We start from the raw sequence: 23,516 nt of genomic DNA on the forward strand, positions 1-23,516 counted from the left end.
TCACACACCTCTCCTTCACACACACTCACACACCTCTCCCTCACACACTCACACCTCTCCCTCACACTCACACACCTCTCCCTCACACTCACACACCTCTCCCTCACACTCACACACCTCTCCCTCACACACTCACACAACTCTCCTTCACAGACACTCACACACCTCTCCCTCACACACTCACACACCTCTCCCTCACACACTCACACCTCTCCCTCACACACACACACATCTCCATCACACTCACACACCTCTCCCTCACACACTCACACACCTCTCCCTCACACACTGACACACCTCTACCTCACACTCACTCACACACGTCTCCCTCACACTCACACCTCTCGCTCTGACATACACCTCTCTCTCTTTCACACTCACACACCTCTCTCTCACACTCACACACCTCTCCCTCACACTCACACACCTCTCCCTCACACACTCACACCTCTCCTTCACACACACTCACACACCTCTCCCTCACACTCACACACCTCTCCCTCACACACTCACACACCTCTCCTTCACACACACTCACACACCTCTCCCTCACACTCACACACCTCTCCCTCACACACTCACACACCTCTCCTTCACACTCACATACCTCTCCCTCACACTCACACACCTCTCCTTCACACACACTCACACACCTCTCCCTCACACTCACACACCTCTCCCTCACACACTCACACACCTCTCTCTCACACTCACACACCTCTCCCTCACACTCACACACCTCTCCTTCACAGACACTCACACACCTCTCCCTCACACTCACACACCTCTCCCTCACACACCTCTCTCTCACACTCACACACCTCTCCCTCACACTCACACACCTCTCCCTCACACACTCACACACCTCTCTCTCACACACACCTCTCCCTCACACTCACACACCTCTCTCTCACACACTCACACACCTCTCCCTCACACTCACACACCTCTCCTTCACACTCACATACCTCTCCCTCACACTCACACACCTCTCCTTCACACACACTCACACACCTCTCCCTCACACTCACACACCTCTCCCTCACACACTCACACCTCTCTCTCACACACTCACACACCTCTCCTTCACACACACTCACACACCTCTCCCTCACACACTCACACACCTCTCTCTCACACACACCTCTCCCTCACACTCACACACCTCTCTCTCACACACTCACACACCTCTCCCTCCCACTCACACACCTCTCCTTCACACTCACACACCTCTCCCTCACACACCTCTCCTTCACACACACTCACACACCTCTCCCTCACACACACTCACACACCTCTCCCTCACACACTCACACCTCTCCTTCACACACACTCACACACCTCTCCCTCACACACTCACACCTCTCCCTCACACTCACACAGCTCTCCCTCACACACTCACACACCTCTCTCTCACACTCACACACCTCTCCCTCACACACTCACACACCTCTCCTTCACACTCACACACCTCTCCCTCACACACTCACACACCTCTCTCTCACACTCACACACCTCTCCCTCACACACTCACACCTCTCCCTCACACTCACACACCTCTCCCTCACACTCACACACCTCTCTCTCACACACTCACACACCTCTCCCTCACACTCACACACCTCTCCTTCACACTCACACACCTCTCCCTCACACACCTCTCCTTCACACACATTCACACACCTCTCCCTCACACACACTCACACACCTCTCTCTCACACACTCACACCTCTCCTTCACACACACTCACACACCTCTCCCTCACACACTCACACCTCTCCCTCACACTCACACAGCTCTCCCTCACACACTCACACACCTCTCTCTCACACTCACACACCTCTCCCTCACACACTCACACACCTCTCCTTCACACTCACACACCTCTCCCTCACACACTCACACACCTCTCTCTCACACTCACACACCTCTCCTTCACACACTCACACCTCTCCTTCACAGACACTCACACACCACTCCCTCACACACCTCTCTCTCACACACTCACACCTCTCCTTCACACACACTCACACACCTCTCCCTCACACACTCACACCTCTCCCTCACACTCACACACCTCTCCCTCACACACTCACACACCTCTCTCTCACACTCACACACCTCTCCCTCACACTCACACACCTCTCCCTCACACACTCACACACCTCTCTCTCACACACACCTCTCCCTCACACTCACACACCTCTCTCTCACACACTCACACACCTCTCCTTCACAGACACTCACACACCTCTCCCTCACACTCACACGCCTCTCCCTCACACTCACACACCTCTCCCTCATACACACTCACCTCTCCCTCACACACACTCACACACCTCTCCCTCACACACCTCTCCCTCACACACACTCACACACCTCTCCCTCACACACTCACACCTCTCCCTCACACACACACACCTCTCCATCACACTCACACACCTCTCCCTCACACTCACACACCTCTCCCTCACACACTGACACACCTCTACCTCACACTCACTCACACACCTCTCCCTCACACTCACATCTCTCGCTCTGACACACACCTCTCTCTCTTTTACACTCACACACTCACTTCTTTCGCCCTCTTCCACACTCGCCTTCCTCTCCACGACCACTGCCTCTCTTCCCCTCTGGCCCCATGGCCCGCGCCTACCCTTCCCCTTTGATGACCATCCTTCCTGGCAAGTCCAGTCGGAGGCTGGCTAGGGATGCGAGGAGCAGCCGACGCATGGAGAAACCCGCCTGATTGGACGAGCAGCTTCATGGCAATTCTCCAATTGCACTACTCTGTACATCAGCTGAGCCCCCCCACCAAACCCGTGGATGTTTCCGGAATCCTCCCCAGACTTCGCATTGATGAACGGTACGCAAATCCAGACAGCGGGATTCTCCGTCAACGGGATCCTCCGCTTCGTCGGCATCGCACGACGCCCGCGCGGTTTCCCGACGGAGTGGGGGGCGCCCACAATGGGAAACCCCATTGGCCGGCTGCCGGGATGGAGAATCCCGCTGTTGGCGCGCCGGAGAACTAGGCCTGGCGGGATTGGGAATCCCGGCCAGAGAATGCTGGAAATACTCAGCCGGTTAGTCAGTGGAGGGCGGGACGGCGTTAACCCTGGGCCCGACTCTGAACTCAATTCCAAATTTCCCCATCCCTTGTCGAGCGGGGTCGGTTTTCCTAATCACAAGGTACTGATTCCCGAACTCGTGTGTTATCTGTCTGGTCTTGAGTCCTGTGACACACTTGCCCAAACAGGCTGAAAGCGATCTTGGGAGCTGTAATTAAGACGTAGAGCAATGCCTGCGCTGAGGATGACACCACACCCTCGGGTGAGCAACGCTGAAGGAACTGGCTCTGTTTGATTGTCAAATTTACATCCCCAACTTCCCTTTGTTTACGACTGAGGCCGTTTCGCCCTTGAGACACAGTTCCAACCCGTCCGACAGGTTTACGTTCAAACTTTGGGCCTCCCCCCCTCCCGACCAGGAAGCTGATGACTTTTTCCTCAAAGATCTTGGCAAAACCGAGCCTCACTTCAGACAGGATTCGTTCTCGCAGAAGCAGGCCAGGTGAGAATCTCTTTCCTGTCAATGAATTTACCCTTTGGCGCAGGCACGGGGAGGGGAGGAGGAGTGGGGGGGGGCGGTCAAGAAACGGTTCGAGGCATACTGTCGGCGGTTGTGAAAAGTCCCCCCTCAGTTATCACGAGACGCAGAGGCAGACCGTTCTGTCCCTCCAATCCCCTCTGCTAGCCCCACGGCGTGGCTTCAACCTCGCTTCAGTGGCCCCTCGCCCACTCTCCCCCTCGTCCTCCCTCCCTCGCCCCCTTGGCGATCAAAAATCTGTCGAACCCGACGTTGAATATATTCAATGGCCCACGACCCCCCCACTGCCCTCTGAGGGGGGGGGGGGGGGAGTGACAGCAGCCCACTGAATCCTCCGAAGGAAAATAAATACCCCTCGTTTCATCCTGGAATGGGAGAGACCCCATTGAAACCACTTCTAGACTCCCTCACGAGGGGTCACTTCTGGAAGTGGGGGGGGGGGGGGGGGGGGGTCCGCAAGGGGTTCCAATTGAGGTCCAAAGCAAAGGGGGACTCCCTCTGTGTTTACCGGGGCAGCCAGGCGCACTGTTATCTCTGCTCGGGGAAACCGGAGAGTTCTGCGGCTCCCCCCCCCCACCCCCCACCCCCCCCGAGGAGCCGATTGTGGAGTGTTTTGAAAGTTAACTCTGGGAGTTCCTGTCAAGCGACTTGACGATTCTCCACACGGAGGCCTCGCTCCTGTCCAGATCTGTTGGAAAATTACTGGTGTGCACCAGCGGAGACAGGACTTAACATGTCTCCTGGCTGGCATTGTTCCGGCAACTCGGATACGAGAGAACGCATTTGGGTGGACTATTCCTATACCGGCGATGCAGGCGTCACTCTCCGCAGGCCGGGAGCGAGTGCTCCCCATTGATACCTATTCCTTAGAACCCCCGCCCCCCCACTAAGACGATACTTGACACGTCGCATCTTGCAAGGCTAGAGGCTGGGGAATAGGATTAGAATAGATCGGGGCTTGGTGGCTGGCGCAGACAGGATGGGCCGACTGGCCCCCTTTCGTCATGTAAAACTCTATCAGGGGGGGGGGGGAGATGGTCCAGCCTCTAAACCGGGTGCTGCTCAGCTGCGGGAGGCGGCACACCGATCGCAGGTGCCAGGGCTCTCGACCCGCACCACCGTCAATGGGCTTCCCGTTGAGGTCACCCTATTCCGCAGGGAATCCCGGAGGCGGGGATGCGCTGCCCGTATGGCCGGAGAATTCGGCCGCCAGTGAACAACCAGAGAATTCCGGCCTAGAACTCGAAGTAACATTCGCGCCACTCAAGTGCCAGGGAATGATCATCTCCAATGAGACAATCTAACCATCGCCCCTTGACATTCAATGGCATCACCATCGCTGAATCCCCCACATCCTGGGGGTTACCATTGACCAGAAACTGAACTGGACCCAGCCACATAAATACTGTGGCTACCAGAGCAGGTCAGAGGCTGGGAATCCTGCGGAGAGTAACTCACCTCCTGACTCCCCAAAGCCTGTCCACCATCTACAAGGCACAAGTCAGGAGTGTGATGGAATACTCCCCACTTGCCTGGATGAATGCAGCTCCCAACAACACTCAAGAAGCTCGACACCATCCAGGACAAAGCAGCCCCGCTTGATCGGCACCCCATCCACAAACATTCACTCCCTCCACCACCGACGCACAGTGGCAGCCGTGTGTCCCATCTACAAGATGCACTGCAGCAACTCACCGAGGCTCCTTCGGCAACATTCCAAACCCACGGCCTCTACCATCTAGAAGGACAAGAGCAGCAGATACCTGGGAACCCCACCACCTGGAGGTTCCCCTCCAAGTCACTCACCATCCCGACTTGGAAATATATCGGCCGTTCCTTCCCTGTCGCCGGGTCAAAATCCTGGAGCTCCCTCCCTAACAGCACAGTGGGTGTACCTACACCACACGGGTTGCAGCGGCTCAAGATGGCGGCTCACCCACCACCTTCTCAAGGGGCAATTACGGATGGGTAATAAATGCTGGGGCCTAGCCATCAAGGCCCGCGTCCTGTGTAAGAATAAGTCAAAAAGCCTTTTGGGTACCGGCTGTGGGACTGAATGGGAATTATTGCGGACTTGTTTCCCTTCACAGGATCGAAGCGACTGCGGAATGTTGAGCCGGGATCCCGGGAAGGTGCCAAGATTCAGGATGCCTCTGTGCCTGGTGCTGGCGGCGGCATTCCTCGGCCCCACGCGGGCCGCGTCGTCGAACTGCACGTCCGACGAGCTGGCGTTCCAAACTGTGTTCCAAAGTAACTTCAGCCGGCTGGACGGAGATGCCAGATCGCTCGAGCCCCTGTACGACATGGTCAACCGTTACCTGGACGCCGTCCAGCCCAACCCCTTTCCGACAGGTCTCGTGTGTTGTTGACGCTTTGCACACCGTCTGTCCGGGCCGCTTGGCATGATCGCTCGCGACGCCATGTTTTGGCGCATGTGGGGTTTCCCTGGGAGATGGGTGGGCGGGGCCAGTTACCACGTTATGGGTTATTCTATTGATAATCAGATGAAAATGCTTCAAAAAGCTTTGTGAGGTGAGAGGTCAAGGGTTAAGTGGTACACTTTGACCCTGGACTGAACTTTAGAAACTTGTGCTAACTAACGCGGAGGACCGGAGGGTTATTGATTCTGTGGCATTGCAATTAAATGCCCTATATTGGGGGCCCATTCTTACAGACTCCACTGAAGCATTTCATCAACTGTTTTCTTTCGAAGTAACACTATCACAGGTCAGGTACAGCGCGGGGTTAGATACAGAGAAAAACTCCCTCTACACTGTCCCCATCAAACACTCCCAGGACAGGTACAGCACAAGGCTAGATACAGAGTAAAGCTCCCTCTACACTGTCCCCCATCAAACACTCCCAGGACAGGTACAGCACGGGGTTAGATACAGAGTAAAGCTCCCTCTACACAGTCCCCATCAAACGCTCCCAGGACAGGTACAGCACGGGGTTAGATACAGAGTAAAGCTCCCTTTACACGGTCCCCATCAAACACTCCCAGGACAGGTACAGCACAGGGTTAGATACAGAGTAAAGCTCCCTCTACACTGACCCCATCAAACACTCCCAGGACAGGTACAGCACGGGGTTAGATACAGAGTAAATCTCCCTCTACACTGTCTCCATCAAACACTCCCAGGACAGGTACAGCATGGGGTTAGATACAGAGTACAGCTCCCTCTACACTGTCTCCATCAAACACTCCCAGGACAGGTACAGCACGGGGATAGATACAGAGTAAAACTCCCTCTACACTGTCCGATCAAACATTCCCAGGACAGGTACAGCACAGGGTTAGATACAGAGTAAAGCTCCCTCTTCACGGTCCCCATCAAACACTCCCAGGACAGGTACAGCACGGGGTTAGATACAGAGTAAAGCTCCCTCTACACTGTCCCCTTCAAACACTCCCAGGACAGGGACAGCATGGGGTTAGATACAGAGTAAAGCTCCCTCTACACTGTCCCCATCAAACACTCCCAGGACAGGTACAGCACGGGGTTAGACACAGAGTAAAGCTCCCTCCACACTGTCCCCATCAAACACTCCCAGGACAGGTACAGCATGGGGTTAGATACAGAGTAAAGCTCCCTCTACACTGTCCCCATCAAACACTCTCAGGACAGGTACAGCACGGGGTTAGACACAGAGTAAAGCTCCCTCTACACTGTCCCCATCAAACACTCCCAGGACAGCTACAGCACGGGGTTAGATACAGAGTAAAGCTCCCTCTACACTGTCCCCATCAAACACTCCCAGGACAGGTACAGCACAGGGTTAGATACAGAGTAAAGCTCCTTCTACACTGTCCCCATCAAACACTCCCAGGACAGCTACAGCACGAGGTTAGATGCAGAGTAAAGCTCCCTCTACAAATTGCAGCAGAGAGATAGAGGAACAGATTGGGTGGCAGATCTTGGAAAGGTGCAGAAGTAACAGAGTTTTTGTCATGGGTGAATTTAACTTCCCTAATATTGACTAGAACCTCCTTAGTGCAAATGGTTTGGATGGAGCAGATTTTGTCAGGTGTGTACAGGATCGATTCCTGGCTCAATATGTAGATAGGCCGACGAGGGGGGAGGCCATATTGGACTTGGTGCTCGGCAACGAACCAGGCCAGGTGTCAGATGTCTCGGTGGGAGAGCATTTCGGTGACAGTGACCACAACTCCTTGACCTTTACCATAGTCATGGAGAGGGATAGGGACAGACAGTATGGGAAGATATTTAATTGGGGAAGGAGAAATTATTCTGCTATTAGACAGGAGCTGAGGAGCATAAAGTGGGAACAATTATTCTTGGGGAATTGCACAACAGTAATGTGGGGGTTGTTTAAGGAGCACTTGCTGCGAGTGCTGGATAGTTTTGTCCTACTGAGACGAGGAAGGAATGGTAAGGTGAAGGAGCCTTGGATGACAACAGAAGTGGGGCTTCTAGTCAAGAGGAAGAAGGAAGCTTACGTAAGGATGAGGAAGCAAGGATCTGACTCGGCTCTAGAGGGTTACAAGTTAGCTAGGAAGGGACTCAAAAACGGACTGAGGAGAGCTAGAAGGGGGCATGAAAAAGCCCTGGCGGGAAGGATTGGGGAAAACCCCAAGGCGTTCTACACTTTTGTGAGAAATAAGCGGATGATCAGAGTGAGAGTAGGGCCGATCAGGGATAGTGGAGGGAACTCGAGCCTAGAGTCTGAGGAGATGGAGGAGGCCCTAAATGAATATTTTGCTTCAGTATTCACTAGAGAGAGGGACCTTGTTGCTCATGGGAACAGTGTGAACCAGGTTAATAGACTCGAACAGGTTGATATTGAGAACAAGGAAGTGCTGGAAATTTTGAAAAGCATCAGGATAGGTAAGTCCCCAGGGCCAGATGGGATATACCGAAGGTTATTACGGGAATTGAGGGAGGAGATTGCTGCGCCATTGGCGATGATCTTTGCGTCCTCACTCTCCACTGGAGTAGTACCGGATGATTGGAGGGAGGCGAATGTTGTTCCCCTGTTCAAAAAGGGGATAGGGAAATCCCTGGGAATTACAGACCAGTCTTATGTCTGTGGTGAGCAAAATATTGGAAAGGATTCTGAGAGATGGGGGCGGGATTCTCCCAACGGGCGGCTAAGTGACGACGGCGGAGTAAAAACGCCTGTTCCGGGACCCCACTCTGCGGCCTACGCTGCTCCAGCTGCCAATCCCGGCTTGAACCCAGCGCCGCGGGGTCTGGGCATGCGCAGTTGGGCCGGCGCCAACTAGCGCATGCGCAGTGACCTTCTTCCCCGCGCCGGTCCCGACGCCAAATGGCGCAGGGTTACAGGAGCCGGCGCGGAGGAAAGGAGGCCGGGGGGGCAGAGAGACCGGCCCGCCGATCGGTAGGCCCCGATCACGGGCCAGGCCACTAGGGAGGCCCCACCTCGGGGTCGGACCCGCCCCCCCCCCCCCGCCCCACAGGCCGCCCCGGGACCCTTCAACGCTGAGGTCCCGCCAGTTCAGAGGATGGTAGAACGGCGCCAGCGGGACTCAGCTTTTTGATGACGCCCTCTTGGCCCATCCGGGCCGGAGAATCGGCACGCCGGCCCGGGCCGGAGAGTCTGCGCAGACCCCGATCGGCGCATACCCCGACCCGCACTGCGGAGAATTGTGTCCCAGCGTCGGGGCGGCGTGGCGCGATTCGCCCGGCGCCGCGCCGATTCTCCGACCCAACGGCCGTCGGACAATTCCGCCCAGGATTTATGGTTATTTAGAAAAACATAGTTTGATTAAAGATAGTCAGCATGGCTTTGTGAGGGGCAGGTCATGCCTCACAAGCCTCATTGAATTCTTTGACGATGTGATGAGACACATTGATGAAGGTCTGGCAGTGGATGTGGTGTATATGGATTTCAGTAAGGCATTTGATAAGGTTCCCCATGGTAGGCTCATTCATGCTCATTCATGGGATACAGTGAAATTTGGCTGTCTGGATACAGAATTGGCTGGCTGAAAGAAGACAGCGAGTGGTAGTGGATGGAAAGTATTCCGCCTGGAGGTCGGTGACCAGTGGTGTCCCGCAGGGATCTGCTCTGGGACCTCTGCTCTTTGTGGTTTTTAGAAATGACTTGGATGAGGAAGTGGAAGGGTGGGTTAGTAAGTTTGCCAGTGACACGAAGGTTGGTGGAGTTATAGATAGTGTCGAGGGCTGTTCAAGGTTACAACTGGACATTGATAGGATGCAGAGCTGGGCTGAGAAGTGGCAGGTGGAGTTCAACCTTGATAAATGTGAAGTGACTCATTTTGGAAGGTCGAATTTGAATGCTGAATACAGGGTTAAAGGCAGGATTCTTGGAAGTGTGGAGGGACAGAGGGATCTTGGGGTCCATGTACATAGATCCCTCAAAGTTGCCACCGAGGTTGATAGGGTTGTTGAGAAGGCGTATGGTGTGTTGGCTTTCAATAACAGGGGGATTGAGTTTAAGAGCCGTGAGGTTTTGCTGCAGCTTTATAAAACCCTGGTTAGACCACACTTGGAATATTGTGTCCAGTTTTGGTCGCCTCATTATAGGAAGGGTGTAGATGCTTTGGAGAGGGTGCAGAGGAGATTTACCAGGATGCTGCCTGGACTGGAGGGCATGTCTTATGAAGAAAGGTTGAGGGAGCTCGGGCTCTTCTCACTGGAGCGAAGAAGGCAGCGAGGTGACTTGATAGAGGGTACAAGGTGATGAGAGGCATGGATAGAGTGGATAGCCAGAGACTTTTCCCCAGGGCGGAAATGGCTGTCACGAGGGGACATAATTTGAAGGTGATTGGAGGAAGGTATAGGGGAGATGTCAGAGGTCGGTTCTTTACACAGAGAGTGGTGGGTGTGTGGAATGCACGGCCAGCAGAGGCGGTGGAGTCTGAGTCATTCGGGACATTTAAGCGACTCTTGGACAGGCACATGGACAGCAGTAAATTGAAGGGGTGTAGGTCAGGTTGACCTTAGATTAGGATAAATGGTCGGCGCAACATCATGGGCCAAAGGGCCTGTACTGTACTATATTCTATGTGCACTGTCCCATCAAACACTCCCAGGACAGGTACAGCACGGGGTTAGATACAGAGTAAAGCTCCCTCTACACTGTCCCCATCAAACACTCCCAGGACAGGTACATCACGGGGTTAGGTACAGAGTAAAGCTTCACCTGCACTGTTCCCATCAAATACTCCTTGGATAGATACAGCACGGGGTTACAGAGTAAAGCTCCCTCTACACTGTCCCCATCAAACACTCCCAGGACAGGTACAGCACGGGGTTAGATACAGAGTAAATCTCCCTCTACACTGTCCCCATCAAACACTCCCAGGACAGGTACAGCACAGGATTAGATACAGAGTAAAGCTCCCTCTACACTGTCCCCATCAAACACTCCCAGGACAGGTACAGCACGGGGTTAGATACAGAGTAAAGCTCCCTCTACACTGTCCCCATCAAACACTCCCAGGATAGGTACAGCACGGGGTTAGATACAGAGTAAAGCTCCCTCTACACTGTCCCCATCAAACACTCCCAGGACAGGTACAGCACAGGATTAGATACAGAGTAAAGCTTCCTCTACACCGTCCCCATCAAACACTCCCAGGACAGGTACAGCACGGGGTTAGATACAGAGTAAAGCTCACTCTACACTGTCCCCATCAAACACTCCCAGGACAGGTACAGCAAGGGGTTAGATACAGAGTAAAGCTCCCTCTACACAGTCCCCATCAAACACTCCCAGGACAGGTACAGCACGGGGTTAGATACAGAGTAAATCTCCCTCTACACTGTCCCCATCACACACTCCCAGGGCAGGGACAGCACGGGGTTAGATACAGAGTAGAACTCCCTCTACATTGTCCCTGTCAATCAAGTCCACATTCAGTGCTGAAGGGAAATATTAGGCTGTTCATGTAACCACTGTGTTTGTAAATAGCCTGCTCCATTATGTCAGCGAGTAGGTATTTGCCCCAAACACTCTGTAGGTGATCTTGAAGAGAATGCTTTCAAGATATAAATGGAATTTGTTCCTTGTAGTGTATTTGACATTTGGCCTTTGAAGACATACATTGTCAGTGACAAAACATCGCTAATCTGTTTTGAACTTCTATTGTGCAAGAGTGACTCAGCCTTCCGCACCTCCAGCCTTCCCTCGTTACCTAGGCAACTGCTACCTCTCAGTACTTGCCTCCAACCATGTTCATGAACACGACTTTGATAGAACCAGATGAATTCTGGTTCTATTCTGGTGGCTAATTCTTCTTCCAGAATCATAGCGTTGCCACTCCATCACAGAAGGCCATTCAGTCCATTTACGGGAGAGGAACCGTTTTCTCTTCTCGGCCAACCCCCTCTCTCTGGTCCTGATGCCCGACATCTTAAGGCCCGTCCTCTTGTTCCCGAGCCATCCTGCAACTCGGGACAGAGTTTCTCCTTGTTTACTCTTCCAGAACCTAATCCTTTTTCAATACAAATTTAGAGCAGCCAATTGTTATTTTTTCCAATTAAGGGGCAATTTAGCACGGCCAATCCGCCTACCCTGGGTTGTGGAGGGGGGGTGAGGCCCACGCAGACACGGGGATAATGTACAAACTCCGCAAGGACAGTGACCCAGGGCCAGGATGGAACCCGGGCCTCGGCGCCGTGAGGCAGCAGTGCTAACCACTGCACCCTCATAACCTGAATCTAGCTGAAAAGTTAGACAGCTCGCTGAAGTTTTTCATCTTGCACTCAAAACAAGAATTCCACATTTCAAACCACCTTAGTGGCCAAAATATTGCCATGGAGAAGGTAATGGAGAACAAAAGCTCCCAAGCAGTTCCCCAAAGTTGTAAAACCTGGATTTGTTTGTTTGCTTAGAAGGGGGTTCCTGTGTATGAATGTATGTTGCTTCGAGCAAGCATTAATCAGCCATATTACGAGCTCGTCTGATTATTTTTAATTGACTGTTAGTGTCGCTATTAGCGCACTCAGGGTTGTTCATCAATTGCTGCCCAATCATGGAATCACATCTACAACCACACCGACAGTCGTCTGTTGCTTTCTCCATGACAACGCCTCGGCCAGTCAGACCTGCGAACCAATCCTGCCGTCGGAATTGTCGTGGCCGTTTGCAATTTGGCATGCTTGCATTTGTCCTGCTGAGTGCGAAGATGGGAAACTTCAACAGCATTTTTCTCTTTGCAGCGATATTAGAGTTCTGCCCAAAGCCACTGCCTGCCAAAACCGTTCGTGATTTCCATCAATAATCGTCCCAACCTTCTGTTAGAGGCATCGGACAGAGGCAGGAGTGGGGGAGGAAAGGAGGAGGCAGCTCAGCCCAATGTGTCTGGACTAGCCCTCTTTTGAGGACAGAAAATGCAGCACATTTCTTACGTAGAAATGGGGATAGTATCAAGATATTGTACCTTCAAAACTCTTTCTGGAGCAGTGGTATCGTTCCTGGACCAGTAACCCCATGGTCCGGCCTCATGCTCTGCGGGACACAGGTTCAAACCCCACCAGGGTAGTTGGAGCAATTTGAATTCTGTTGATAAATCGGGAATTGTCACTAATCTCAGTCATGATGACCCTCATGGATTGTTGTTAAAACCCATCTGGTTCACTAATGTCCTTCAGGGAAGGAAATCCGCCGCCTTTACCTGGTCTGGGCCCACATGTGACTCCAGACCCCCACAGCAAATGTGGTTGACCCTTAGCCGCCCCCCTGAAATGGCCGAGCGAGCCACTCAGTCCAGGGGCAATTAGAGATGGGTAACAAATACTGGCCCTGCCCCATCCCAAGAAAGGATAAAGAAAAGATTATTCGTCATTTCATGCAGCAGGAGGCGATCGCGGCCCCATTTTGAATGCCAATATTCAATTTTGCGATTGCTATGTTAAGAAATCTCTGAATATTTTATCTCTGACGTAAAGAGAACGCATTTTAGGTTCTTACGACGGGTACGGTTGATCAACATCTGTCTGGTGTGCATTATTTTTACTTACCTCATTCTTTTGCCCCCCGCCCCCCTCCAGATATTCTTGTGGGACTATTGAAGGATCAGTCTGTTGAGCCACTTAAGGTAAGTGCTGTGGACAGGAGGACGTACGTCCAAAACGCACTAGTTTCTTATTCTCACGACCTGCCCATAAACAGGAAGACAATTTGATTTGTTCCCTTTTTAATGCATGCCGACATTTTTCCCAAACTCCCGGTTTCCATCTGATCCAATCCCTTCTGAATAAACCCACAGCAGACCCAGAGTAGGATGAACTCGAAGGGTTAATTTATTGCAAGCATTCAAAAGCCATTCAACATCTGGCCCGGCACGCTTACAATAAAGTGAGGGATAGAGAAAGAAAAGAGGGTTTTTTTTATTGTAGAGGGCCACAGAGAAAATAAATATTGGTTCATGTGAGTCCAGAATCAAAGTCCCATGAGGAATTTCTATCCGGAGATTGGCGGCCTGAAACCCGGTATTGTCAAATTCGTTTTTTCGAATGGTGGGGCTTTCACAAGATGAAATAGGCACCTGGGGATGAATCAGGTTGGAGACAATGGGACAGGATATTCGGCCGAGGCAGGGTAGATGGGACCCTGGTGACCAATCCTGGCCAGAGCTCCTTCTGCATGGCCTTCTAGTCAGGTGTTGGCTGTTCAGTTCCCGGCTCGTCTGATAGTGGCTCCTCAGGAATAACGAGATGTGACGTTTCCAAAACTGCCAAGCGGCTTCTTTTATTCTGATGACTGAATGACAACAGAGAGCCTTTGGTCTTTGTTCAGCCTGAAAAACCTGTTTAAAATTAAGAAGTAGCAGGAAGGAAATATTTTTAATAAAATATACCCTGTCAAGTTCTATTCCGTCGCACAGCGATCCAGGAACAGACTGCATTACTGGTAATGTTTTGAACTCTGACCCCCCCCCCCCTCCAAGGTCGTGAGCCGCACTCTGGACACTAAGCGCAAACTCCGGTTGAGACGCCGTGGCGTGGGGGTTGGTGGGGGGGGGGGGCACGAGGGGGGGCTCCTGCCCTGTCAGAGGCGCTGCTTTGGAGCTGAAACGTGAAACCGAGGTTCAGTTAGCCATCTCAGATGTACGCAAGCGATTCCAGGGCATGAGTGGTAGGCCTAGAGCCACCCGAACGAGGCGTAGGAGTAGCCGGGCAGGCTCTTGGGCCCTTGGGCCTGCCCTGCCACTCAATACGATGATGGCCTATCCGATTGGGTCCCACATTTCCGGCCACCCCCGATAACCTTTCACCCCCCTCTTGTTAACTGAGAATCTAACCAGCTCTGCCTTGAAGATAATCATGTTCGTGCACCATCTTTTGAGGAGGAGAGTTGCTGAGGCCTCACGGCCGTCTGAGAGAAAAGAAATTCTCCTCAGCTCCGTCTTAAATAGGCCAACCCCTTATTTTTAAGACAGTGACCCCCCTTGTTCTAGATTCTCGGACAAGAGGAAACATCGTCCCCACGTACAACCTGTCAAAGCCCCCAGAATGCCACCATCTCCCGACGAGTTGTTCTCGAGGCGTTTAAAATCAGGAGGGGCCTGGACAGATTAAATAGGGAGAGACAGTTCCCATTGGGCTAAGCATGGTGGTGGGGACTTAGATTTAAGGTGATTTATTAAATCCTTTCACGTTGTGCGAGCTAGGCCCAGTTTTTATTGTCCATCCCTAATTGCCCCTTGAGAAGGTGGGGGTGAGCCGCCTTCTTGAGCCGCTGCAGTCCGTGTGGGGTAGGTACACTCATAGTGCTGTTAGGGAGGGAGTTCCAGGATGTTGCCCCAGCGACAGTGAAGGAACGGCCGATATATTTCCAAGTCGGGATGGTGAGTGACTTGGAGGGGAACCTCCAGGTGGTGGGGTTCCCGGGTATCTGCTGCCCTTGTCCTTCTAGGTGGCAGAGGTCGTGGGTTTGGAAGGTGCTGTCGAAGGAGCCTTGGCGAGTTGCTGCAGTGCATCTTGTAGACGGTACACACGGCTGCCGCTGTGCGTCGGTGGAACTGCCATCGATTGTCGTAAAAACCCATCTGGTTCACTAATGTCCCTTTGGAGAAGGAAATCTGCCCTCTTTACCCGGTCTGGCCTACATGTGACTCCAGATCCCACACAGCAAGGTGGTCAACTCTATCGGTCCCTGGGGGGGATTATGGGTAATAAATGCTTGCCGGTGACGTCCACTACCCGTGACTGCATGGCTAAAATGCCAATGTGCGCACAGCAGGATCCCAGACGCAAATCGCAGATGAGGGGGGCTTTCCGCGACGTTGATTGAGGGGGGTAAATATTGGCTGCGGGATAAAGGAGCGGTTGGCGTTGCGTTAACCCGGTGCCCTCACTCTTTCTCTCTCTCTCCCCCTCCAGGTGGTGAAATACGAGGCGGGTTACCTCGTTTCCTTCATTATCGGGGTGCTCTTCTTCATCTTCATGCCCCTCGTGGGCCTGTTCTTCTGCTGTTGTCGGTGTTGCAACAACTGCGGGGGGCAAGTGAAGGAGCGCACAGGGTCGACAGACTGCCAACGCAACACCCTCGCCATCTTTCTGCTGATGACCACTCTCATTATACTGTGAGTCCGTCCGAGAAGGGGGCCCAAGACAATTTGAGGGTTGGGGGAGGCGACGGGCTGGTAGATGGGGCGAATAAAGAGTGCCGCCTAAGAGGGCGGTTCAGTTTGGGCTCAAGTTGGGGCCTGGTGAGTGGACTGGTGGGCAGACTTTTAAAAATTTGAGCATCGCTGCAAAATGACGCTTCCCGCCAAGGTTTTTTTACCTTGCACTCATCAGAGCAGATCCTCCAGAACGCCAAATCTGAACGGGAACAATTTATAGAGCATGAGAAGAGAGTGCTGATTGGTTGGGAAGTGGACTCACAATCAGCCAATCAGCACTCCCTTCTCAATCAGCATGAATCAGTGTTCCCTTTACGATTTGGTATTCTCTCAGATTTGCCCTGATGAGTGTAGGATAAAAAGCTTTGACAGGATGTGCCCTTTTCAGCAATACTCAAGTTCCGTACTACCAAGTGACTATTTTATTTTCATTAATCTTTTGTGGGATGTGGGTTTCACTGAGAAGGTGGTGGTGAGCCGCTGCAATCCGTGTGGTGTAGGTACACCCACAGTGCTGTTAGGGAGGGAGTTCCAGGATTTTGACCCAGCGACAGTGAAGGAACGGCCGATATATTTCCAAGTCGGGATGGTGTGGACAGGCTTTGGGGAGTCAGGAGGTGAGTTACTCTCCGCAGGATTCCCAGCCTCTGACCTGCTCTGGTAGCCACAGTATTTATCTGGCTGGGTCCAGTTCAGTGTCTGGCCAATGGTAACCCCCAGGATATCGATAGTGGGGGATTCAGCGATGGTAATGCCATTGAATGTCACGGGGAGACAGTTAGATTCTTTCTCTAACTGGGGAGAGATTGCCGGGCAACTGGGGCTGGTGAATTAGCAGTGGTTAGGCAGGTAAGGCAATGGGTAAGCTGTCTCGCAGATTTTCCGTGATGAGTGCAGAATAAAAAGTTTTGACAGGATGTGCCTTTTTCAGCAATACTCATGCATACACATGGGGATGTGCTTAAACAGGGAGGCAGACCAGTTTGAAAGTTGATGGGTACAGAGAGGTGGGTGTTATTTCCAATCGTTGTATGTTGAGTCTGAAGTTAGCCTGTGACTAATAACAGGTTTACTTACAGAGGTTACAAAGCAAAGTCACAGACTCTCCCAGTTCCGCCGCCCAGTGTTCTAGCTGTTCCCGTTTGCACTCTGTGTAAAGTGCGGCAAATGAAAGAAATTCAATCAAATTGAAAAAATTAATACAATGCATCAACAGGGCAGCCCCTTAAAGAGACAGTAGTGAAAAAGAAAATGTTAAGGGCCACTTACACCGATCAAATTAAGGTGCGGTTTTTGAGGTCAATAATGAACTCGACCCCTGGTGATGCCCCCAACATATTGGATTACCGTTGGGCGTTCGCGTTGCCGTTCATGGGACATTGGCGGTGGGTAGGGGTGGAGGTGAGGGTGGGTTGGTGGGCGCCAGGTTGGGTCGGCCTGAGAGGTCGTGTGGCTAGGCCAGTGAGGAGGCGGGCAGGCGGGTAGAGGCGCCACGCGGGCGACGGAGGGCAGGGACCAGTGGGCGAGAGGGGCGGTGCCGTGTTCCCGTCTGACAGATGCTTTCCGCCAATCGCCTTTTAGGGCCGGTGTTGCCTGCGCCTTCACGGCCAACCAGAAGGTGACCGACGCAATGGAGTCAAGTGTTGTCGCCATTCAGGAGACGATCACCAATGTGACGCTGTACGTGGGGGGTGTTGTGAAGGTGAGAGTCCTGATAATTCCATACAAACTGTGCCCCAAGAATATCCTGTTCAGTACCTGCTTATGCTGCCAAGGGTCCCACCCCCTCAGTTCACAGCCTCTGCATAAGAAACATTCAAAGCCTCCAGCTCATACTTTTGAGTGGCCATATATAGTTGCATTTAAACTCACACGTCAGAACAAAAAAAATAGCAGCAGAAATAAACCCTCGAGCCCGCTCTGCCAGTCAATACAACTGATTTCCGCCCTCAGTTCCACTTCCCCGCCCACTCCCCATGTCCCGTAATTCCCTGAGAGGCCATGCATCAACCATATTTACACTCTCACGCGAGTAGAAAGAATCTCCACCCTGCAGGATTTTGTATGTCGCAGCGAGTTCACTCTCATTCTCCGAAACTCCATTGACAATAGGCGCAACTTACTCGGCATCTCATCACGAGACAACCCGTCCATTCCAGGCGCCAATCTAATGAACGTTGCTATCCCCCTCCCTCCTGGGTCGCATTATTTCCACACCATTTGTTTTTGCACAATCTCCAACCAATCAACCCATAACCTCCTGATTGGAAAGGCAGTTTTTTTAAAATGTCTTCTTTAATTGCATCAAATTTGACTTTGAGTTTAAGCAAAGCTGCGCAGTTAACTGTCCATCATCCGTCAACTGGTGCACTCTTCACAGCAACGCCTCTACCAATCAGTGTCCAGGCACCAACCAGTCAGCGCTCTCGTCTCACGGTGGTACAAATTGTTGTTCACTTTACATTTGGCATTCTTGCCATGTGCCCTGATGAATCCAGGGTGAAAAGTTTTGTTGATATGTGTCTTTTCTCATCAATACTCTTTTCGAAAACGGCACAGAGTATCAGGGCTGTGCTCTCAATAGGCTTTGTATAAATTTGCTGCTCCGTCTGACTTTAATCTTGCTTTATGCAGCTCCTTGTCCATTCTTCTGTCTTTACTTCAGGCTATACCCAAGATTGCCGATCAGTTCTCAGTGCCAAAAAATCGGACGCTTACTGACCTTGACGGTGAGTGAGATCATTTCTATATTATACCATTAAGTGAGCAAAATGGATGAAATGCATCAAATAAGAAGCACGCACTGTCCACAATGTAGGATCCAGGTCCAAGGAACATAGGACCAGGAGTGGGCCCCTCGAGCCTGACTCGCACTCAATGAGATCATGGCTGACCTGCGGCCTAACTCCATATACCTTCCTCTGGCCCATATCCCTCAATATCTTTGCTCAACAAAAATCTCTCTGTGATTTAAAATGAACAACTGATATTGCTTCGACTGCTGTATGTGGGAGAGAGTTCCAAACCTTTTCCACCCTTTGAGTGAAGAAGTTCTTCCTAACATCTCTCCTGAATGGTCCAGCCGTAATTTTTAGACTCTACCTCTCGTTTTAGAATCTCCAACCAGTGGTAATTGTTTATCTTTATCTACCCTGTCTTTCCCTGTTAATATCTTCAATACTTCGATCAGATCATCCCACAGCCTTCTAAATTGCAGCGGAAACAGGTCTAATTTGTGTAATCTCTCCTCGTAACTCAACCCCTGTAATCCGGGTATCGTCTTTGTAAACCTACATTGCACTCCCTCCAAGGCCAAAATATCCTTCCTAAGGTGTGGTGCCCAGAACTGCTCACAGTGACTCCAAGTGGGGTCTAACCAGGGGCTGGTAAAGCGGCAGCACAACACCTGTGTCTGTATATTCCTACGGTGTGGTGCCCAGAACTGCTCACAGTGACTCCAAGTTGGGTCTAACCAGGGGCTGGTAAAGCTGCAGCATAACTCCTGTGTCTGTATATTCCTAAGGTGTGGTGCCCAGAACTGCTCACAGTGACTCCAAGTGGGATCTAACCAGGGGCTGGTAAAGCTGCAGCATAACCCCTGTGTCTGTGTACGCCAATCCTCTGGACCTGTGTAGCCTGGAGGATTGTCAGGGGCAATTTAGCATGTCCAATTCACCTAACCTGCACATCTTTGGGTTGTGGGAGTGAGACCCACGCAGACACGTGGAGAATGTGCAAACTCCACATGGACAGTGACTCGGAGCTGGGGTGGAACCTGGGTCCACAACGCCGTGAGGCAGCAGTGCTAAACACTGGGCCGCACTGGTGGTGATTTATCCTGAGGATCAACATACCTAAGGCGAGGGGGCAAGGTTGAAGAGAGGGGGAGCCTTCATGAATAACCTAAGCCGGTGCAGGAATTGAACCCGCGCTGCTGGCCTTGTTCCTCATCACGAACCAGCCAACTGAGCTAAACCGGTTAGTTAAATAATAAGCTGATAGTCTTGATGTTTGCTTGCCATGGTCCTTTGGGGTATACATTGTATGATCTTCCTATGCTGACCCAGTCTCATGTTCCTTGGATCCGAGTCTCTGTTACAGGGGAAGTGAGCTGGGCCAGAACCTCAGGCTTAGCCCCGGGTCTTTCTCACTCTGCTTGACGTCTAACCGTTTTCCCTGACCGATTCGATGCAGATTTAAACAAGACACTTGGCTTCACGATCCAGGACGCACTGGCCCCAACCATTAGCCCCGTGCTGGCAATGGTTATGCAGAGAATACAAGGTAACTCACGCTATCCTCTTTGACCATCGCGCCGCGTTAGTGCAGCCTCCGCTATGGGCCGCAGCCTCGAATGTTCACGTTTCACGTGCACTTTAGCACTTGTAGGAAAGAGAATAGAGACATCCTGTCGAAGCTTTTCATCATGCACTCATCAGGAGAAAGGCAAGAATGCCAAATTTCAAAGCGAGCAACAGTTTAAAGCTGAGGAATAGATGCTGATTGGTTGGCAAAACGACTTTGATTGGTTCATGGTTTGCCCGAGAGAATGTCTTCGGGAACTATATTTTTTTTAAAAGGTGCAGCGCCTGGACCTATTCCTTTGACTTGCAGAAGACAGGTCCCTGTGCAGGTATAAGTAGGCCACATTGTGAGCCTCTGAAAATTTGTTGTTCGTGTCGGTTTTTCGGCAATTTATTTTGAAGGGCGCTGATTGCCATTTCTCTCACTGACATGCTCTGTGGGTGCCAAGCCAAAGGCCACTCTCTCCGAGGTGCCCAAGTGCCTAGTGGAGGCCTTGCTTTGCTAACGGTGGCGCCGCCCATTTCTCTGGAGTCGCTCGCTGCCTTGCCCTGTGGATCTCTGTGGGCAGGAACCATTCCACCTGCTCTGGCCACTGCCAGCTCACACCCCTCCATGTTAGCTGGTTACTCAGTGAATACACAGTACAATACATTTCATTACAATGGGCAGTGTGGTTAACATTATTTTTCTACAACTGCACACTTTTGGCCCCTTAAAGAGCAAATGGTCGTGGGAAGCCTGAGTGATACTTTCCAGGTTGCTGTGCATCTCCGCTGCTCTTGTGTTTTCCGTGTGTGGGTGCTGTGCTGTTATTGTGTTGCTCTTGTGTTGTCCTTGTGTTATCCTTGCGTTGTCCTTGTATACGTCTTGTGTTGTTCTCGTGTTTACCCTGCGTTGTCCTTGTATACGTCTTGTGCTGTTGTTGTTTTGGTCTTCTGTTGTTCTGTTGTTCTTGTTTTGGTCTTGTGCTGTTCTGTTGTTCTTGTATTGCTTTTGTGTAGATCTTGTGTTGTTCTTATGTTGTTCCTGTGTTGTTCCTGTGTAGATCTTGTGTTGTTATTGTGTTGTTCCTGTGTTGATCTTGTGTTGATCTTGTGTTGATCTTGTGTTGGTCTTGTGTTGATCTTGTGTTGATCTTGTGTTGATTTTGTATTGATTTTGTGCTGATATTGCGTCAATCTTGTGTTGTGTTCTTTTTGTGTCGTTCTTTTGTTGGTCTTGTATGATTCTTGTGTTGGTCTTGTATTGGTCTTATGTTATTCTTGTGTTGGTCTTGTATTGGTCTTGTGTTATTCTTGTATTGGTCTTGTGTTGGTCTTGCTTCGGTCTTTCATTGTTATTCTGTTCTTGTGCTGATCTTGAGTTGTTTTGTGTTGTTTTTGAGTTGTTTTGTGTTTGCTTGTGGGTTGGTCTTGTATTGTTTGTGTGTTGTCCTTGTGTTGTTCTTGTGTTGGTCTTGTGCTGCTTTTGTATTGGTCTTGTGTTATTTGTGTGTTGTCCTTGTATTGTTCTTGTGCTGGTCTTCTGTTGTTCTTGTGAAGTCCTTGCGTTGGTCTTGTGTTGGTCTGGTGTTGGTCTTGTGTTGTCCTTGTGTTGGTCTTGTATTGGTCTGGTGTTGGTCTTGTGTTGTCCTTGTGTTGGTCTTGTGCTGGTTTAGTGTTGTTCTTGTGTTGGTCTTGTGTTGTCCTTGTGTTGGTCTTGTGTTGGCCTTGTGTTGGGCTTGTGTTGGTCTTGAGTTGGCCTTGTGTTGGTCTTGTGTTGTCCTTGTGTTGGTCTTGTGTTGTCCTTGTGTTGGCCTTGTGTTGGGCTTGTGTTGTTCTTGAGTTGGTCTTGTGTTGGTCTGGTGGTCACCTTGTGTTGGTCTTGTGTTGTCCTTGTGTTGGTCTTGCGTTGTCCTTGTGCTGCCCTTGTGTTGGTCTTGTGTTGGACTTGTGTTGTTCTTGTGTTGGTCTTGTGTTGGTCTTGTGTTGTCCTTGTGTTGGTCTTGTATTGGTCTTGTGTTGGTCTTGTGTTGTCCTTGTGTTGTCCTTGTGTTGGTCTTCTGTTGTTCTTGTGTTGGTCTTGTGTTGTTTTTGAGTTGGTCTTGTGTTGTCCTTCTGTTGGTCTTGTATTGGTCTTGTGTTGTCCTTGTGTTGGTCTTGTGTTGTCCTTGTGTTGGTCCTGTGTTGTCCTTGTGTTGGTCTTGTATTGGTCTGGTGTTGGTCTTGTGTTGTCCTTGTGTTGGTCTTGTGCTGGTTTAGTGTTGTTCTTGTGTTGGTCTTGTGTTGTCCTTGTGTTGGTCTTGTGTTGTCCTTGTGTTGGGCTTGTGTTAGTCTTGAGTTGGTCTTGTTTTGGTCTGGTGTTCACCTTGTGTTGGTCTTGTGTTGGTCTTGCGTTGTCCTTGTGCTGTCCTTGTGTTGGTCTTGTGTTGGACTTGTGTTGTTCTTGTGTTGGTCTTGTGTTGGTCTTGTGTTGTCCTTGTGTTGGTCTTGTATTGGTCTTGTGTTGGTCTTGTGTTGTCCTTGTGTTGTCCTTGTGTTGGCCTTGTGTTGGCCTTGTGTTGGTCTTGTGTTGGTCTTGTGTTTTTCTTCTGCTGGTCTTGTCGTTATCCTGCTTTGTCCTCATCTTTTTCTTGTCTTGCTCTGATCTTGTGTTGGCCTTGGTCAGGCCTTCTGAAGGCTTGGTGACAGGTTAAACAGGCCACAGTTAGCTTGCTCTCCCAAGGCTGGGCCTATAGTGTGGAAACTCTTGCTGCGTGACTCAACATGCGTCAGTCATTCCAACAACATGTGACGGAGCAATGGCGCCTCCACCGTGATGGTGCAGAAAGTACCACATTCCGTGCACCACTCCCTGAATTGTTTTGTCTCTGGGAATGTACCCATTCTCAACATTTTAGAAGTGCCTGCGAAATCAGAAAATCACCTGTAGGTTTCCTGAGGGGAACTTGGTGCTGATTGTTTGAGGACCCATTTTGAAATATTGGGCCCACAAGTAAATTTTTTAATTCTGCCTTCATAGATCAGAATTTACAGTG

General features: G+C 51.2%; 1 protein-coding gene across 2 annotated transcripts in view; it reads left to right on the forward strand.

Moving 5' to 3' along the window:
• The first annotated feature begins 3,353 nt into the window (after positions 1 to 3,353).
• The window catches only part of LOC140396995 (prominin-2-like), an 80,260-nt gene continuing 60,097 nt past the window's right edge, over positions 3,354 to 23,516 (forward strand). Inside the window, exons 1-7 of one of the 2 annotated variants that reach the window (XM_072486006.1) lie at positions 3,354 to 3,576; positions 5,703 to 5,964; positions 13,617 to 13,663; positions 15,951 to 16,153; positions 17,777 to 17,897; positions 18,861 to 18,924; positions 20,390 to 20,479. In XM_072486006.1, the coding sequence (XP_072342107.1) occupies positions 5,721 to 5,964; positions 13,617 to 13,663; positions 15,951 to 16,153; positions 17,777 to 17,897; positions 18,861 to 18,924; positions 20,390 to 20,479 (769 nt within the window). In that variant the 5' untranslated portion in view covers positions 3,354 to 3,576; positions 5,703 to 5,720. The remainder of the gene's footprint in view (positions 3,577 to 5,702; positions 5,965 to 13,616; positions 13,664 to 15,950; positions 16,154 to 17,776; positions 17,898 to 18,860; positions 18,925 to 20,389; positions 20,480 to 23,516) is intronic. The other variant, XM_072486005.1, reaches the window with a different exon arrangement.

This window comes from Scyliorhinus torazame, chromosome 20 (assembly GCF_047496885.1).
Source record: "Scyliorhinus torazame isolate Kashiwa2021f chromosome 20, sScyTor2.1, whole genome shotgun sequence".
NCBI classification, from domain to species: domain Eukaryota; kingdom Metazoa; phylum Chordata; class Chondrichthyes; order Carcharhiniformes; family Scyliorhinidae; genus Scyliorhinus; species Scyliorhinus torazame.